This window comes from Trichosurus vulpecula, chromosome 5 (assembly GCF_011100635.1).
Source record: "Trichosurus vulpecula isolate mTriVul1 chromosome 5, mTriVul1.pri, whole genome shotgun sequence".
Classification (NCBI taxonomy): Eukaryota; Metazoa; Chordata; class Mammalia; order Diprotodontia; family Phalangeridae; genus Trichosurus; species Trichosurus vulpecula.
Window position 1 is genome coordinate 108,000,596 of NC_050577.1, and position 11,459 is coordinate 108,012,054.

An 11,459-nucleotide genomic window follows, 5' to 3' on the forward strand; every position below is an offset into this window, starting at 1 on the left:
TTGACATGCTTTGAATAAAAGGGTTTTCTTTCTCTTTTCCCCCAATGGAAGGTGGTAAGGGAAAAAAAAAACTTTTTTAAATTGAAAAATTTAATTTAAAAAACCCATGAAATGATTGGGGCATAGGTCCTTGAAGCAGGGGACCATGTATTACAGAAAGTTATAGGAAAAGGAAGTTTCCTGATCAGGCCAACCCTAGGCAAATTTTTGAAAGAGATGTTTGCTTTTGGCATCCTTCCACCTCATTTTCTATACCTCTTACCCAGATGCAGAGTGCCGTTATGTTGCCTTAAATCCCCAACTGATCATCATAGCATAGTCCGTGTTCTCAAAGTATTTATGAACATTATAGCCACTATCTGAGCTCAAGCTCTCCCCAAAATTACTTTCTTCTTCTGGAAATAAAAAACTCTTGATAAAATAATAATTAGGGTGATCTTCATTAAGTGTTAGTTATCTAATTAGACTTATTCATACTAGTACATGACTGATGGATTCTGGAGAAATTTGCAGCTAGGTGATACAGTGGTTAAAAGCATTGGACTTAATTTTGGGAAGACTTGAGTTTACATCTTGACAATTTACCTCTCTCAAGCCTCATTTTCATCATCTGTAAAATAGGCCTAATAGCACCTACCTTACAGAGCTGTTGTGACAATCAAATGAGAGGACATATACACTGCTCTGCAAACCTTAATCACTCTATAAATGCTCTCTATTATTCTCTAAAGAGGATGCTGGTTAATAAAGAGTGAAACTTGAGGCAATGTGATAAAGCAAAGAGAACTTGGTACAGCATGGCTAAAATTTGAGGGCAGGGGTGAGGAGAGAAATAGCACCTCTTGAGGCAGTGAAGGGAGAAGAGATATCAGAGGGGCAGCAGAACCCAAACTGAGGTAAACTTCCCTAAAATGCTCTTGGTTTTCAAAGCTTCCCTTTCTTTCCTTTAGAACCCAGATTCTTTAAAGGCTTCATTTGTTCCCCTTCATGATAGGCAGTGGAGAGGTTCCTAAACCGGGGGAATTAAGAGCAATGGTCAAAGGGTCAAAAAGCACAGAAAGAGTAGAAAGGGGCCTTAGATAGAATCTTGTCCAATCCTCTCATTTTACAAATGAGGAATCCGAAACTCAGAGGAGTGACTCCTCCAACATTCCAAGAAGAGTTAAGACTTCACATGGCTTAGTAAAATCACTGAATTTGGAGTCAAAAGACCTGTGTTCTAATCCCAGATCCATGCTTATTGCCACTTGTATGAACTTGGGTTAAATACTTAGCATCACCGAACCTCAGTTCCTTCATCTGTAAAATGAAAGAAGCTAAAAAAAACCTGCCCCTGAGGGCTCTTCCAGCTCAGAAACCCACAAGGGTAGGAATCCAGTTCTTTTGACTTTAAACATCAGTGGTCTTTATTAAAGTATATTAGTGCCTCTTAAATTGGAGAATATTCATATATAGAATCAGCTTAACTTTCTCAAACCATCCACCCACTAGTCATTTTTCACAACTGCACAGGCCATCTGTGTATAGTAAACAAAAGCAATTCACAAAGGCCTAAGTATGTGCCTTATTGGAAAACAATGGTGATGAGAGAACCCAGTGCTAGAACCTTGGAATCTCCAAGTTACATGATATATGTTCACACTGATAATAATCTAGGCTTCTGAGAATCAATAGTTTCGTTACCACAAGTGCAGTCGATTCTTGATTATGTGATTAAAGTGCAGATTTATGGGTTACATGGTGAGGAAAACCAAATATTATTCAGGATATAAAGAAATAATGTTCACAAATGCTTCAGGCTCTCTGTATGCTTTTCCCAGGTTTTGAGAAGAGCAAGGCTAGAAAACTCATTTGCTGATCTGGGAAGGGAGAACGATGACAGAAAAGGAAGAAGAAAACAAAGATGTAAAAAGAGAGGATGTAAAAATAAGATTCTGCTTTTGCAAGTCACTAGGCTCTTCAAATTACCTCTTCCTTCTTTTCTGGGTTTGTACTAATGAAGAAAATCTTCTGACTTAAAGACGCCAGTGTAGAAAGGGACTAGAATGACACTTCAGCATCTCTTATAGTACATCCTACATTTTCCTCTTTCATTTAGTGACGCCTGAAGCTGCAATGAACTTAAATATTTTTGAATGGAGATGGGGAGAGGTATTTGGCAGTGGTGTAATCCCAAATTAATGATATGTGCTGGACCCAAGCCTGAACTTAAAGCTACAAGCTATGTAACAGGGTAGAAGTTTGTAACAGACTTCTGAATAAGTAATTTCCATAGGACTATAGGACCAGGCAAAGTTGAATTTATAAAGTAATGACACAAATGATGATTTTCATTGCTTTAGGCATTATCCCTCAATTTTAATACCTAATTTTTAAAAAAATACACTCCATTTTTATAAAGGAAAAATGTCTTCAACCCACCCCTTTAGCACTTCTAATACCCTTCAAGTACCAGGCAAAAAACCCAAAATCAAAATAAGAAACTACAGCAGATGTTTTCTACTTTTTTTTCCTATTTCTTGCATCTAGATGAACAGTCTATGTTTGTCTTTGTGATAGGAATCTTAAGCTTTCTGAAAGGCAGAGATTATACCTTATAATAATTTTGTTTCTAAATCAAGGGTTGATTAACATTTTTAGTATCATGGAAATCTAGTGAAACCTATAGACTCCTAAGGATAATGTTTTTAAATGTATAAAATACATAATATTACAAGGGAAATAAATTAAAATGCAGACATCAAAAAAAGCTCCAGGACCCCAAATTAAGAACTTAAGGACTTAGAGTGAATTACTCCCAAGTCATCAAAAATTTACTACATATGACTACTTTAGCAGAGTACATTGGTTGGACAACTACTTAAAGGTGAACAGATCACTATACAGAGTATGCTGAATATGAAAAGCCTATGTTCTTTATACCGTACACTCAAAAATGCCAACTATATATACGCTCAATGTCAGATATTATCAAATATTAGACTCTGTCCAATATAAAAAATGCTGGAAAATCTGGGTTTACCTTGTAATGGGCAGTTGTCTTAATCCTGCTAAAGCCAGGACAATGGACTGATCTCTCCATGGTTCATAGTCTGTACCCTTAATCTAGACAGCAATTTCAAAAGCTGCCAAAGGCAAGGTTAGTGCAGTAAGGTGATAAGTCTGTGTAAATTGTTATCCCTGTTATTGCTAAGACAACTCAAAGTAGGTCAGGAAGTATCACATTAGGACAAGAGTAGTACATTCATTGATAATGAAACAGAAACTTCCCAGTGACCTGAGAATCATACAGAAAATAAAACTACATATAAGTAATTTTTGTGAACACTTATTTTTTACATTTAATCATCAATACAAGTTGAGAACCGGAGATAACTGTGAAGTTCTTGTATGAAAGCAGCGTCCAGTGTGTCTTTCCATTCTCAAGACTCCCAGCCCTTCCCTCCAGGCTGCTGGGGCAACTTGAGACCCACCACGCCAGCAGCCTCTTCCACAGAACGCTCACCCTTGCCATGAAATTCCTGGTGAAGGGTCACATGGTTTCGAGTACTTCGAAGGAGGCAAAGATACGTAGCAGCTTGGAAATGTAGCTCATGCTGAGCTCTGCAGAGCTTCTCACTGGTGACCTAGAGAAGGTGGCATGGCCAGTTATCAGAAAACTCCACAGAGAAAATACAACTCAATTTAATGTAAATAAGCTTATTATTTGGGATCAAAGACAAACTGGAATGGATGGAAACATTTAAAACCTATAAATTACAAAGGGAAATTAAGGCAAATTTTCAATATTACACTGCTGAAATGTATAACGCATATCTTCACTATGTCTGAAATATAATTCATAGTTTTTGCAACATGCTGACGATGCATATCCATGATTCTAAGATAAAAGTATTTTGAAGGTATGCTTAAATCCATCTTCTGACATGCATACACTAAGACATCTCTACACAGTCTAACAGTATGCTATTAGATGGATACTCAATACTGATGATTATATTTGCCATAATATTAGGCTGATTCCTAACTAAAAAATTCCATTCACCATAGAAATAAAAGTGAACTTTTCGTACCAGTTTCATAGAATTTTAGGTTTGAAGGCATCTCAGAAAACCATTTAATCTGACTTTGTCATTTTGCAAATTTAGAAACTAAGGCCTAGACTTGTTAAATAACTTGTCCGAGGTCCAAAATGTAGTTTTTGGGCAAAATGAAGTTCTGATTCCAAATTCAAAGCTGCTGCCCTTATTCTATGCTGCTTCATAAAGGACACCAGGTAAAAGTAGTAAAAAAAAAAATCTATCTCCATTTTAAAGAAAATACTCATCGTTTCCATAGATGTTATTGTTATATGACATATAAGCCCTTATGCCTTTTCAGTGTTAAGAAAGAAAAATTTTTTTAACCTGAAAATACACATTGAAGGCCATCTCTCTAAGGACAGAGTGGGAAAAAGTACTCAGAAAAAAGTACACAATTTGCAAATACCCTGAGGTCCCTATATTCTGATGCTCTCAAATTTCACTGATACACCCACAGAATTTTGACTTTTGAGCTCTCCAAAAATTAGGAACTACACATCCCTCTGAAAACCTGCCAGCACAATCACCTGCCCTTCTTAGGGAAGATAAGGGGGGCATGGGCGAAGAATACCAAATACGCTGTCAGACACAAAAATGTATTGGTCAGTTTTGCCAAATTGCTTTTTTCCCCTATTTTTTCTTTTAAGGAATGATGGATATGGAAATAAAGTAAAGTAAAAGCAAAAGATATAAATAAAAATTAGGAGAAAAGAAAATTTAACAGCAGAGACTATAATGCTTATGTCTTCAGTATTTCATATAACTCATATTTTCCATCTGATTGACTAAGCCCTGTCACAAAAGCTTCAGGGCAGAGGGCTGATTAAAGCAAGAAAATGAAAGAGGATTATTGTTCCCTTCATGTTCCTCAGTTAAGGAGCCCTGACAATCGTTTTTTTGGAAACTGCTGTCAAATATCTCTACCACTAAAGACCTTTAAGGATGTAACATACGTAAAGCACTTTGCAAGCCTTTAAGTGCTACATAAATGCTACCTGTTATTACCAGTCATTGTTGGAAATTTTGTTCGAAGTGGAGAAAGGAGTGTCAGAATCTGGAATCTGAGGTCAGAAGATCCTAGCCAAGGGTCCTGAACCCTTTTTTGGGTCATGATGCTCTTGGGCAGTCTAGTGAAGGCTATGGACCGACCCCTTCTCTGAAAATGTTTTTAAGCGAATAAAGTAAAATATAGGATTACAAAGGAAACCAATTATATTTAAAACAGACCCCATGCTAGCCAGAACTTTCTGCCCTATAACCACACCAAACATACTAGAATAAAAGAACTTATTGCCCAAAAGACAAAACTCAGGGCTTTCAGTTTCTTGCTAACACTGAGGAATATAATATTTAGAGTACAGTATGAATTTCAACTCAATAACCAATTAAATTTGGATGATTTTGTGTTTATACAAATTTATATGTAGACAAATATGCACCTAGCTACATGTATGTGGTCCAAACCCAATAACAACAGCTTATGGGAATAACCACTATATAAGATAAAATGACAGGATTTGAAATACTAAGAATCCAATTTTACAGTAAAACAAGAAAGCACAGATCCTACTTCTAAATTTACCATCTTGCATGGGGAAAAGGGAGAAAGTGGATTAGTAAGAGGTTCAGGAACAAGGCTCAACATGGTCAAAAAGAGCCTAACACACACACACACACAAAAAAAAAACTGCATAAAAAGCAAGAATTCCTAGCTAAATCAGTTCTAAGAGAAGGTAAAGAGACAATGGGAATAGAGGAGGCATCTTAACCAGCCGTTAACATTTTGTTGTAATTCACTCCAGTCCAATAAGCATGTTTAAGCACCTCTCTGTTCCAAGACCTGTTCTCAACATTGAGCATATGAAGACAAAATGAAAAACAGACCCTAACTTCAAGAAGCTTACGGTTAGTGAGATATTGCAAAACTTTCCTCCCTGACTGCAGTTCACTTAGGTAGCCCTCTTCATGCTCTGGTAAGTTCAGGCAGTCCACTCAACAGAGTGGGGTCTTCCTCGTGATCTCCTGACATCGTAAAGGACATCAAAGGAACCTGTAAGCTAGTCCACTGACTGATTGTTCCACTCTTTGAATAAGCTCTTGGCTTTGGTCGCCCAAGAGTTGCAAATTCTTTAATAATTCCCAGTTCCCCAGCCACCAAGGGAAGGTGCGTGGAATCTTTATTAAGAATTGGAGATGGGGCAGCTAGGTGGCGCAGTGAGTAGAGCACCGGTCCTGGAGTCGGGAAGACCCGAGTTCAAATGTGATCTCAGCCACTTGACACATGTACTAGCCGTGTGACCTTGGGCAAGTCACTTAACCCCAATTGCCTTGCCCTCCCCCCTCCAAAAATAAGAGATATCCCAGTAACAATTTCCAATCACCACCATTTGTTTCCACAAATGTCAATAAATGTGACCTCCCGACGGCACAAAAGACCCACCTCTTAGGTGCCTCAGATTCCCCCTTTGAAACCCTGCAGTAATGGCACCTATCCCACATTTTTACCACGTTTCAGCTGTGTGTTGGGGGATGAGGACGACCCAATTACTGTGAGATCAATTTCAGAAGTCCTAAACTTCCCGGACACTTCTACCCGGAGTCCGGACACCTGTCGGTGACCTAATAATGACCTCATTCTCGACATCCCACGTGTCTCTCGGGGGCCCACGGTAAACCCCTGGCTTGGAAGGCTTCTCTCTGGAGCTCCAGCAGGTCCAGCTGCGACCCGCCCCACTCCAGGCTTCAGTTTATTCCTCCGTAACAGGACATCATCTGGCAAAGGCCACCGCCTCCCAGCGCTCCGAAGGGGTGTGGCGCCGGCGGCCCTTCCCCGGGCCCGCCAATTTCAAGGCTCCACCGATGGAATCCCGAGTCGGGTCCCCTCCCCACCGCGCTAGGGCCCAGAGTGCCAACATTAGCATCCCGACCAGTTTTGGAGAACCCGACCGCTTCCCCATCCGCCTCCCCCTCTCTCCCCCTCCCCCCGAAGGCAGTCCCCGCCCCTCATCCCGGACGCGGGGGTCCGTACCCGGTGCGCCCGGAAGGCCTCCACGAGGTACCGATAGGCTGCTGTGTCCTTGTAGGGCCGGTCTGTGGCCGCGCTCAAGTACCGCAGTTCCCGAAGAAGGGCCCGCAGCGTGCGAGCCGGCGGGCCCAGAGCCACCATATTGAAGCAGGTGCTGAGCTCAGGGAGCAGGCCCCGGCTGACGACGGCGACCGACGAGGGGCGGCGTCAGCGCCCTCTGCCGACGACGAACCTGAAGAGGCTCCTTCACCCCACGTCCAGCGGCCGAGTCGAGACTCCACCCGCACCCCCGCCCCACAGATCCCCCCGCCCCCACCCTCGCGTAGCCACCGCATTCCAGGCCACGCAATCGAGCGCAGAAAGGAAAAGCAAACAAAAGCCGAGTGTCCGCGGGCCTCCAGCGTCGTCTTTGACCTCCACCTAGACCAAGGTAGGGCTGCAACTCCGGAAGACCGGCTTCTCTCCCAGGGAAGAAGCCGAGAGGGTGGAGCCCGCATTTTACCATCGATTAAGCAAAACCTCGGGGCACTTTACTGTAGATCCAGAGCCTGCGTCTGGAATCCGCTTACCGGATCCGCTAGGTGCGAGAATGAAAGACATTGCCCTCCAGGAGCTTAGAGTCTAGCCGAGGAGAAAACGTGCACTTATATAGGTATATGCGGGAGACATACAAAAGAAAGAGACGGGAGCGTAGGCATGGGCAGGGGGAGGTGGCGACTGAGGTAAGCTTTAAAGGAAGCTAGCGATCCCAAGGCCTCGAACTGCGGAGGGAGGGCACCGCAAGCCACGGACGGCCAGGGTGTGCAAGGGCACGCACGCACAAAGCGGACTCACCCGCGTGTGGGACGAACAGCTAGAAGGCCGGCTTGGAAGCGTGAGATACTGCCTAAGAGTGAAAAGGTGGAAATGAACCCCAAAAGGCAATTTGTGCGAGGCAAGGAAGTTCTATAAGAACGTACCCCTTTGAGCTTGGAAGATGGTACGTGCTAAGCCGACAACCCGAAAGCTTGGGTTCGAATCCACGATTTATTTTCTTGCAAGAAAACAAATCATCTATAAAATTAGGATTTCTTAGAAACACAAAATTATCCACCCCAGATGGGACTCGAACCCACAATCCCTGGCTTAGGAGGCCAATGCCTTATCCATTAGGCCACTGGGGCTTCTGGTAAAGACGCTCTTCAATGATATATTCATTGGTTTTTTTTCATTGGCGCGTCACCGTGACGCCATCGAAAGAAGGTTTCGTTTTCAGCCAATCCCCTCTGACCGTTCTAACTATTGCAAATACCCTAGAGACAGGAACTACCTGGAGACTCCCGTGGAATTCTGGGAGTTGTAGTTCAAAGAGCCATTTGCACTTCCCACTCGACTGCGTGTATGCACACATGCATGCGTGGGATAGGTTACAATTCCCACGCGCTTTAGTCTACACCAGAAAGTTATTTAAGCTGCTTTGCCTTCGCGCCAGGTAGCCCAAGGCGGCGCTCCCGAAGCTGGCCTCTCACCATTTCACTCCCCCCAGCCCATCCCGGAGGCGCATGCGGAGGTCTCGCGTGGCACGTGCGCAGGGCCCAGGCCTTCCACAGATCCGGGAGGAGCCACGAGGGCTCTCGCTCCCGGGTCGGAGCCGCGTTCCTGGGCCACGTTACGGGCCGAGGCCGCCCTCGGCGCTCCGCGTTAAGGCCGGGCGGTGCAGCCCACGGCCGCGCTCCCACCAAGCTCGAGCCGCCTCGCGCCGACTCCTCCCTTTGCTTTCATTCCCCTCCCGGGCGAGCGCCCCTTACCCCAGTCCGTCTAGTTCCAGGCCTCCGCGGCCCTGGCTCTCCTGCTCGCACTGCGTGACGTGCTGCACAGAGGGCATCTCGGGGACCCGAGAGCCCGGGAACGGCGGGTTCGAATCCTGGGGCTTCCGCTGAGAGGCGGTGACCTTGAGTATATAATAAAAACGTGCCGCTCGTTATCATCGCGTTGGACACTCATTGCAACCCGGGCGGGGCGGGGGAAGCGGGGGGCGCGGAAATGCTGTTCTCACCAACCCCGTTTTACAGGTGGGGAATTGAGGCTGAGCGGTATAGAGTCGGTAAGGAGGGTCTCACTGGACTTGGAGAGCAGCCTTGGGAGGTAGAGACCATCATCCCCGTTTTACAGATGGGAAATGCAGCCGGGAGGTTAAGTCACTGGCGCAGGGCCACAGAGCTTCCTGATTCCAGCCTCCGTGTTCTCCCAGGCTCACTTTCCCCGTCCGTATAAGGACCGGGGTTGAAAGAGCTGCTTTCCCCGAGCTCTGTTCGGGCTCCTCCGCTGAATGAATCATCGCTCCGCGCTGGAGCCTCCGCTTCCAGTTACCTTGTTTGTTTATTTTTTGTTTGGGGATTTGGGGTTTTTTGGCCATTTTCCAGCGCACCCTGCAGGCGTTGAAACTTTTCGCCAAAAATGTACGTGTTGGCTTCCATATCAGTCAACAGCCCTCGAAACCATTTCTCACCTACAAATAATACTCCATCTGGGCAAAACAGGATGAGCTGGATCCTACGGGAAATATCCCGATTTCTCCTTGGTGAGTATCCGCAGGAGTCACAGAGATGAGCGCAGTAACGTCATGTTCCTCTTGAACATTCGGGATAAACTGCGTGATTGCGCCTCCTTTTCCACGCAGTCAGTCACTAGGCATTCATTCAGCCAGGCGCTGCGCGAGGTGCTGGGGGAACAAGTGCAGAACTGATAGTCTCTCCAGGAGCTTACGTTCCGCTATAGATATTGCCCAAATCCAAGGATGAACACATTTTTGCTAATTCCTGCCACACTCGTTGCCTCACGTTGCTCCAAATCCCAGCCTACTGCGGGCCCTCATCATCCCCTGCCTCGATTACCGTAACACCCCACCCCACCCGACAGACCCTTACCGCTTCCTGCGTCTCTTAGACCTCCTGGTCCTTCTCACGGGACCCTGCCTTTGCTCGCAAGGCACCTCTCAATATTCCCCGGATCCTCGATCTTTTGCTTGGTTCGGTTCAGTTTTCTTCCCAAACAACGAGCCCCAAGACCTACCAAAATGGAGGAGGCTGAGGAAAGAAGCCGAGCTGGATCTAATCTACGTTGCCAGAAAACACTATAGATGTTATACACGGATATTTGGATTTGCTAGGAAGGCTCCCTAAGAGGGGTTATTCATATTACAAAGTGATAGTTCTGTTTACAAAAAGGTTCCCCACAGAGCCCCTTTAAATCGGTTACCCTACGGTGCTTAGAATCAGGGGTGTGCTTAAGCCAGCTCTCCACAAATCAGGGTTTGGTTTATTATTTTGTTGATTACCCCAACTTTTAAATGTCTTAATAATGTGGATTAAACATAAAAGTGTGCGTGTGTGCATACATTTTTCTTTTTTTTCTTTTTCTGGAGAGCCGGCTTATCAACACACCCCTGTGACAGTTCTATCAATATTGCTTTGAGCTCAGCAGCAGCAGCAGCAGTAGAAGGCTTTCGGGGAATGAAAGTGACTGGAGGCTAATAATTAAAATAATAACAATAGTTGACATTTATAGAGTGCATTAAGGTTTGCAAGGTGCTTTATATCCATTATCTCATTTGAACTTCACACCACCCCTACTTAGCATCAAAAAATGTTAGAGATGGAAGAATCTTCTTGTTCGGTTGTATCTGACTCTTCGTGATCATATTTGGGATTGTCTTGGCAAAGATATTGGAGTTTGCCATTTCCTTCTACAGCTCATTTTACAATGAGGAAACCGAGGCAAACAGGGTTAAGTGACTTGCCCAGGGTTACACAGCTAGGAAGTGTCTGAGGTTCTCTCTGCTACACCACCTAGCTGCCCTTCCTAGGGCAATAATAAACAACTATAGACAGGACTTGAACCCAGCTCTTCCTGGCTCGAAGACCTGGTCTCTACTATGCAACACAGCCTCTCTGATACAGGTATGCAAATTACATACAAAGTAAATACAAGGTAATTATTTAAGGGAAAGCACTGAGAGCTAGGCTGTCATCAAAGGCCTCAAGCAGAAGGTGCAGCTGGTGCAGTTTTTAAACACCCTGGATTCTAAGATTCAGAAGTGAGGAGTGGTGTGGGGAGATATAAAATGGCCCCTGTGAAGCACATTGAGGCCAACTAGGCTGGGCTTTGGGGCATGGGATGGGGAATAGTGTATACTAAGGTGGGAAAGGTTTGTTGGAGCTAGGTTTGTGAAGCACCTTAAAAGTTAAGCAGAGAAACAGCTCAATTTTATTTTCAGTTCCTAATTCTCTCCCTTTCCTCCACTCACTGAGAAGGTAAGAAAAGGTTAAAATATATATGCTCAAGTAAGAGAAATTCCTACAACTTTGTCAAAA

The 11,459-nt window shown here is 44.4% G+C and overlaps 1 protein-coding gene and 1 non-coding gene across 2 annotated transcripts; both read right to left on the reverse strand.

Annotated features, from left to right (window-relative positions):
- Nucleotides 1-2,285: 2,285 nt before the first annotated feature.
- On the reverse strand, nt 2,286-7,352 carry FMC1 (formation of mitochondrial complex V assembly factor 1 homolog). The gene is made up of 2 exons (XM_036758733.1): nt 7,111-7,352; nt 2,286-3,626 (listed from the first exon to the last, which is right to left on the reverse strand). Exons 1-2 carry the CDS (start codon nt 7,246-7,248, stop codon nt 3,423-3,425), a joined length of 342 nt encoding a protein of 113 aa, XP_036614628.1. The 5' UTR covers nt 7,249-7,352; the 3' UTR covers nt 2,286-3,422.
- Nucleotides 7,353-8,197: 845 nt separating this feature from the next.
- TRNAR-CCU lies at nt 8,198-8,270 on the reverse strand. Its single transcript has one exon. It is a non-coding gene; the product is annotated as a tRNA-Arg (tRNA).
- Between the last annotated feature and the right edge of the window lie 3,189 nt (nt 8,271-11,459).